Here is an 8,254-nt window from a genome sequence, read left to right on the forward strand (position 1 = left end):
TGCACCTCTGGTATTCTTGCCAATTCCTTTCTGTGTCCCGCTCATGTATTGACCCATGTGCCTGTTCATCTTAGCCGATATGATGCCTGACAGGAGCTTCCATGTGGTGCTGAGGCAGGTTATTGGTCGGTAGTTATATATATATATATATATATATATATATATATATATATATATATATATATATATATATACACACACACATATACACATATATATATATATATATATATATATATATATATGTTGCTGATGGAGTTCAAACAATCAGGCTATAGCGCTTTGGGGTCCTTAGGGACTAATAAAGCGCTATACAAATACAGGCCATTTACCATTTTACAATGATTGAGGCCACAGCTACTGACTCATAAACAATTTCAGCTTGGTAAGTGTTCTGTGATGAGACAGAAACAATTTCAGTTCTCCAATTTCCTCTTGGCCAGGAGAGAAACGTCAAGCCTGTAATTTAAAAACAAGACTCAGCATGACAGTTTGATTGAGTTAAGTGCTGTGTCATAGACTTGGGGTCACATTAAGCCCACCTGCTGGATGCCATCTGGCTGGTATTCTTAATTAAGCTTTGCCCTATCATAGTACTCAGTTTGTCATTAGGTGGCCATTCTTTATTAGAAAAGAGTGGCAGCGAGAAGTCATTACATTTAATTGCCTGTTTTTAAGGAAAACGTGGAAGGTTGCTTTGTGAGGAATTATTGATGCCTTGCCATGATTAGAAACAGAGACATTATGAAAAATGTATGGCTCTAAAAATATAATAGAATATACCAGCTAATTTAGAGTATTCTATTAAGTACACTATGATCCTGCTTTCCAAGACCACAAATGTTTTTCCGCCTGGGCCACCGTCCACTGTGAACACATGCACAATTTACAAAAATTGTCTGGATGTGACTTGTTCTGTTTCTAACTCACCATGTGGACAGTAAAGAGATCCTGACGATTCAGCATTGGAAGGAAGTAGGACCAGGCGGTGTTTTTTGTCTTTTTGGCATAGTCGAAGAAGATGTTCACCCTCTGATGGTTCTCCTGCGAGACAATAAAAATAAAACTTAATTGGATGAGCTCTTGGGTTGTGCACATGAATACTAAACAACTGACTGCCTGACAGACAATCTATTTTATAGGAACACAATATTTTGAAGAAAATTATCTAATGTTAATAGAAACGTGATTGTCCCGATGGCTAATGCCATTATTAAAGGTTTAATCAGTTTTCTCCAGTTATCGCTGTAGCTGCTGAGATTTTAGTATTAGACACCTATTTTCCAGGAATGCTGCAGAACCCCTGAGATTTCAATCACAACTCTCATCAGCCAAGCCTCCAAATATACCACTTGTGTGTTTAAAGATGTAAATCTCTGTTTTCGTTTTCAATAATTACTAACCCACGCTTGAGTTGATTCTATAATCCAAGCACAAGGGGGACCTTTAATAGTTTTATTTTAGCTTTTCTAGAAACTTAGCTAAGAGTGCTTCGAAAACCTAAATCACAAGTCTGTCTATGTGAGGGTAAAGCAATGTGACCTGTGAACCATTCACACCCTCTATATAAAGAGCATGAATCTCAGTATCTTTGTTTACATATATATAGATAGTAGGTTTGTACATGCATATTCCATTTGTCCCAGGTCAGTGGTTCTGTCTGTGTACCTGCAAGGTGTCATCAATCAGAGTCAGGATGTACTGGACCGTCTGCTCTTTGGAGATGTGAGCCATCAGGTTTAGAAAGGTCTTTGCACACTGGGCAAAAACAGAAAAAAAGCACATATGTATTTTAAAAATTCTGCACTGAACCTCTGAAGAGATTCAAGCTCAGGTAAACATAATGCAAAGCAGTGTGTCTGAAATAGATTGGTAGGAATTCAATTCACAGCAAGCTGCGATCTTACAGATAACAGAACAACACAAGCAAACACAAGAGCTGGTGCTGTCTTGTTAGTGATGGACACAGGCAGAAATTTTTTTATTTTTTTTTTTTTTAAAACAGGAAGTTGTCACATCAACAGTGATTAAAAAAAGACATGTAACTTCAGTAAAATTGCACAACTATGAAATGCTACAAAAAACTTTCAAGATTGCACGGTAAATGCTAAATTAGCACAGTGTTCAGCTGTCCAACTGCTTATGAAGGGAGATGATTAATGTTCATTGTTTTGATGTAATGCCCTCATTTATCTGAAATGGCATAACTAAGACTCCTCACTGTGACTGGTTTTTGCTTAATCTATAAGGCTGAAAACATCTAAAAGAGGTGGTATGAATTCCCTGAATGTTAACACTGATGAAGCACATAAAATGAACAGACAGTACAAAAGGACTCTATACCTGATGCCCCTCATTTGTCAGAATGACTTGTTTCTGATCAGAGCTGGCCACCTCAAACTTCTTGATGAATTCACAGTCCTCTGTTGAGATCATTTGACTCCTAAAAAAATCATGACATGATTTCCACATTAATACAAAGCTAAAATTGGACAAATGCAGCACTCCTAATAATTTGCAGTCTGGCTTTTGTAGAGCTCATTCCACCGAAACAGCTCTTCTCCTTATTGTTTCTGTTATATCTGCTCCCTCTTCAGCACATTTTGAGCACTTTTAAGGACTTTTCTTTAAGGACTTTTCTTATCACTGCTACACACATATGTTTTCAGTATTTCTTTTTATCCCCAAGAGGTTTCTAAGATTCAGATCACGCATGGGGGCTTAGACTCTATTAAAAGTTGGATGGCTGACAATATTCTCCAACTTAATAATAAAAAATCCTTGTTTGCGCCTCTGAGATTTGAGACTAAAGTAATGGAAATTCTAGGTCCTCTTTCTATATCTTCTATCAGGAACCTGATAACACAACCTATAACTTTTGACTCAACTTTCACTCTGGATGCTCAAATTATACCTCTGGTTTGCTCTTGGTTTTACCGGTTAAGAAATATTGCCAAAATTAGGGATAGGTATTGTTTAGGTTTTATCCGATACCGATGCCAAATCGGTACTTTTGAAACGGTGCCGGTGCTCAAACGGTGCTCAAACCGGTGCTTAAAGAATGGAGAACACAAAATTGGTCCAAAAACCTCTCATGTTCAGCTGTTTTTTGTAAAAATATAACAATGTTAGCCTTTTCTGCAGCTATGGGGCATATATGGTATCACTCTTGGCTGGAAGCAGTGCTTAAACAATGGAAAAAACACAAACTTTGTCCTAAACCTCTCATGTTTAACTGTTTTCCACTTTTTCTTTGGTCATTTTAGCCTTTTTAGCCAGGGTGAAGGGAGTATCTGCCATCAAACAAGAGGACAGCCGCATGTAGCTATGATGATGTTTGCTAGTTCACCTTACATGCATTAATGTAATAACGTGGTTAGCCTACTCAACGTAAATTAGCTACTCACGCAGAAAAGAACGGCTGCTGCTGCCACCATCATCCGTCATCATTTCTGCTACACTGGCAGGGCTAGGGGCCAGGACTCTCCTCTTCGTGTTTTTGGGGGATGTTGCATAACAGGCAACCCACCCGCAGTAGATGTGCTCGGTGTGAGGTCTCGCAGCAAGCTATCAAATACGGCGCATTTCTGGGCTTTTAAAAAAAACGCTACGCGTCGCCAGGTGTTTCATCGGATTTGAGGTGTTACCTCCTTTGACAGTATCACAGTATCAGCTTAAAGCACTTGTTGCAGGCTGCTGAGTTTGCATATTTTGCTATGAAGTACAGCCAGACTTTTGACCGCTTCGCCTTGGACATTTTTAATCTGTAGCTCTGCTCTAACAGAACGTACGTACCTGGCCCCGCCTACGATCCTCGGAAACGTAAAATGATTGGCTAGAATCTAAAGTGTATCACAGCTCAGGAAAAAAAAGCACCGAAATAAAGCACCGAAATGTGCGCTGCTTTTCGGTCTGGTTACTACCGTTTATGTCAGAACCGGTGTCATCATGGCACCAGACACCGGTACCCATCCCTAGCCAAAATGCCTTTATATCATCAAATCTGGACTACTGTAATCTATTATTTAATTCTAATTGTTTTATTCTAAGCGCTCACATGTAAAACCATTACTGATTCCACTGCACTGGCTTCACATTAACTTTAGAGTCTACTTTAATATTCCTGCTCTGACTTTTAGAGCTCTGCATGGACAGGCAGCAGTGTACATCAATGAACGTTTACATCCATACCACCCCAGCAGGTCCCTAAGGTCATATGATCAGGGCCCGCTGGCTGTGCATCACACAAGGCTGAAAATTAAAGGAGACAAGACCTTTTGCAACAGTTGCCCCAGACTCTGGAACGTTCTCCCACTGAGCCTGAGATTTGTGGACTTTTTGTGGATTTTTTAAGTTCTAGCATTTGTGTTTTGAAATAATTTATGATATTTATCTTGAAAGTTATATTTTAATTAGCGCTGTCAACGTTAATCTCGTTAAAATGACGTTAACGCCATAACCACATTAACGCAGCAAATCTCCGTTATGCTAACTGCGCTAACACTGTGCAGCCCCTAGGCACGGGGCGATTGCTAACTGAGATTTGCCGTGTTAATGCGGTTATGGCGTTAACGTCATTTTAACAAGATTAACGCTGACAGCACTAATTTTTAATTCTAAATACATTTTTAATTACTTGGTACTGTAATGTGTGCAATGATTTGCTACACTCAAACAAAGACACTCACTGGAGGATTGGGATTTGCTCAGTCACTAACATGATCCTTTGAATTGCAAGGGGCAACGTAAACAATAATGTCAACTGACCACAATATACCACATTTCCTAGTCAAGACAAAGCACAGCAGGTTCTGTAACGGTAGATGTTGTAAAAACAGAACAAAACAAAAAACAAACAAACATGCCAATAGTGTGACCACACTTATTCAAAGCTGAATTAAATCTGAAGATTTTTTTATGAGTCACAAATCATCCCTTCTTTACTAACACATGCTTGTTAAAAAAGGAAGTATCACTCAAGACAATGAATCTCAGTCCAAGAAAAGGAGCTTAGCTATTTTAGATTACAGGACGTAGCCAGCACTAAGACCATTAAAGTATGCAGAAAAAAATAAATATTCATGAAGTGACAGCTCAGCTTAATAAGATTTTGACACACTAACTCTCAGGCAACATACACAACAACAACAAAAACAGAAACCTAGATTTAATTTCAGATATGTGGGGGCCACAAAGCAATATCGACAACTGGAGAAGATGAGACCAGGAAGCTAAACTTACACGTGAAAAACCTGCAGTCTACTGATAGCTACCATGAAAGTGGGTTATTTTTGTTTCCGATTTAGAACATGGTTACCCACTGTCTCAAAGCTGAGGCAACAGGGTTCAAATTCAATCTGGGGCCTTTCTGTGTGGAGTGAATGCTCTCCCCATCTCTGTGTGGGCTCACTCCAGGTAATCTTTCTTTCACTGTTCAAAGACACGCAGGGGGTTAGGTTACTTGGTGATTCTAAATTGTCTGTATGTGTGAATGGGATCATGAATGGTTGTCTATCTGTGTCAGTTACTGAACAGGCCAATCCCAGTGTTTGCGGGCTGCATTAATATGACATGCAAGGTTATGTCAGGTTACAACTGAATAACATTACATTTAAGGGTTTCAGAGGGGTTTACAGTCACGATGTACCCTACTTACAGCATAGATTTTCCATTAATGCAAAAAAATAAAAATAAAAATTATAAACAAACAGCAAAGAAAGAAAAGCTTTGGATGTGGTGACAATGAAAGAGCAGAGAAATATATGTAATTGGTGAGAACAAAATACAAGACACGCCTTCCAATATAATTTAGCCCACTACAATGCAGATACCATAGCTCGAAAGAAGATACACATATAGTCAAACAAAATTATGATTTACAGTGTCTCCGAAAATCCAAATTGCATGCGATTTGTAAAAGAAGAATTCCTGACAGAACTGTTGTCTTGAATTACATTATTTTACATGTGTATATTACCATGAAGTACCGTTGTAATATGAACTTACTGAAGGTAGGACTGCCAGTTGACCTGATTGGCCCGAACCTCAGCTGCTTTTGCAGCAATGATGTTGGTTGGGACCGCAGCGTCCACAGCCCCGCGAATATCCATGTTGTATTAAATCCCTTACAGTATATGTCCGGATAGAGATCCAGCACCACCTTATGAGAAACAGATTCAAATTCAGTACAGTGACACCCCCCCTCCCCCCTTTCTTACCTACAAGCTGGAAAGTTGGAGAACCAAGAACAGAAACTACAACGCCTGGGTTTATGCTGTACTTGTTAATACTCAGTTAAGATGCTGTAATAGCTAACAGGGCTCGATATCTATTTATAAAGCTCTTAAGCGAGGGCGAAAGCTATTTTATAGCGTTATTCTTTCTTCGTGTGTGGATATATTAAACGTTTTCGTGCAGTTTTATTGTTTTAATTTAAATGGCTAAACGGAAAAACAAAACCAGCAGCAGCAGGTCAAGCTAGGCAACTAGCTTGCCCAATGTCACATCAAGTCATACATTTGTCTTCCTGAGAGCTGTGATAAAACAACTTATGACATAGCTTTTGGCACCAAGCTGTGCCTAAACTGTAGCCTAACACGGTTTGTACAAACAAATATGTCATTTATTAACGTCAAAGGCGACGCAAACATCGTTAGCTCAGAGCTAACCGATTGCAAAACAAGCTAAGAATGCTAAGATAAGCTAGCTGTGCTAATATAGCTTCAAAGCAATTCTGTAAAAAGCCCACATTATAACAGCTACACCGGAAGCAAGATTCAGAAACACACTTTTTGCCCGCTAAAAACTTAATCGATGCGTCAACGAACAACAGAGTATAAACTCGGTTAAATTTCTTACCCAGCTTCTGAGCTATATGAATGAACAGCTGACTGACTACAACACAGCGTCACGATCCGTCATGTGACAGTCAGTCAGTCACATGCACGCACTTCAGTGTGAAGTGCGGTCTTCAGAGCGGAAGAGGGTCAGCTTTTGTATTTTTGGATTACCACATCACCTTAGTGTAACAGTTAGGGAGAACAAGATGTAAATAAATGCCAAATAAGAATTACCTATAAAAAACGAATACAGAAATCCAGAAAGTAGCTTTGTGTTTAATGCATACGTACATTAACTACTAACTACTACTATTAACTACTTTTCTTCCTACTTTATATATTTGTTGTAAGGCAGTGCTCGGGGGAAAAAATTATACTTTCTTTCTTACTGCGGTCGAAAGATGTAAATTTCTTTTTAGATTAGGAGTTTGTATTGAGACATATAGTGAGTTCTTTTTTTAATTTCCAAATTCAGCATATGTAAAGTATTTTAAATTACTTTCTCCCCAGTCATTATCATCAGTAATGTACTACCTACTTAATTACTTACCATTAATGCAACACTAACAACCCAGTAACATATGATACACTTTTGTTTTTCCTTATTGCAGTTTTGACTTAAGTGAGAAGTGGAGATTTGCACTGAAGGGAGGACCAATGAAAGTCAGTAGACAAAAGACAAAATGCATGTGTGCGAATCAGAGGGAGAAGAAAGAGAAGAAAGTTCAACATGCAAGGCGTATGGGAAATTAGATGAGGTAAATATTTGGGATCAACCATCCAAGTAAGTGCACGAGACAGGTGAAGAAGCATCTCTAGGCAAGGTGGAATGGGTGGAGATGAGTGGCAGAAGTGATTTATGACAAAAGGACAGCACCAAGAGTGTAAAGCAAGGTTTAAAAGTTGGTAGTGAGACTTGATAAGATGTAAGGTTTGGAGACAGATTTCCAATGGGAATGACCAGGATGGACACGAATAGAAATGAACACATTAGGGAGTCAGCTCAGGTTAAGTGGTTTGGAGACAAGGGTCAGGAGGCCAAGATGAGATGTTTTGCATGTTTGGACATGTGCTAAGGATGGATAGTGAATACACTGGACAAAGGATCCTGAATATGGAGCTGCCAGGCAGGAAGAAAAGAGGAAGACCACAGTAATGATTCATGGGCATAATCAAGTAGGACATGCAGGGATGGGCTCATAGAGGACGATGCTAGGGATAGGGTGAGATGGAGGCAGATGATCTGCTGTGGCAACCCCTTAACAGAGCAGAAGAAGAAGAAGACTTAAGTGTTATTATTAATGCACAACTTTCACTTTTAAAATACCATTAGTTACTCACAGTTAAGCAAATCCTGATCTTTACAGTAAAGATAAAATATTTCATTTAATATTCTTGCATATTGGTTTTAAATT

The 8,254-nt window shown here is 38.9% G+C and overlaps 1 protein-coding gene across 2 annotated transcripts in view; it reads right to left on the reverse strand.

The window, feature by feature from the left end:
• Nucleotides 1–6,984, reverse strand: part of atp6v1h (ATPase H+ transporting V1 subunit H) — a 37,193-nt gene extending 30,209 nt beyond the window's left edge. For both annotated transcript variants that reach the window (XM_026149490.2, XM_026149489.2), the window contains exons 1-5: nucleotides 6,859–6,984; nucleotides 6,007–6,160; nucleotides 2,344–2,443; nucleotides 1,669–1,758; nucleotides 931–1,044 (exon numbers count right to left, since the gene is read on the reverse strand). In XM_026149490.2, coding sequence (XP_026005275.1) covers nucleotides 931–1,044; nucleotides 1,669–1,758; nucleotides 2,344–2,443; nucleotides 6,007–6,110 — 408 coding nt within the window. In that variant the 5' untranslated portion in view covers nucleotides 6,111–6,160; nucleotides 6,859–6,984. The remainder of the gene's footprint in view (nucleotides 1–930; nucleotides 1,045–1,668; nucleotides 1,759–2,343; nucleotides 2,444–6,006; nucleotides 6,161–6,858) is intronic.
• Between the last annotated feature and the right edge of the window lie 1,270 nt (nucleotides 6,985–8,254).

This window comes from Astatotilapia calliptera, chromosome 18, assembly GCF_964374335.1.
Source record: "Astatotilapia calliptera chromosome 18, fAstCal68.1, whole genome shotgun sequence".
In the NCBI taxonomy this organism is placed as follows: domain Eukaryota; kingdom Metazoa; phylum Chordata; class Actinopteri; order Cichliformes; family Cichlidae; genus Astatotilapia; species Astatotilapia calliptera.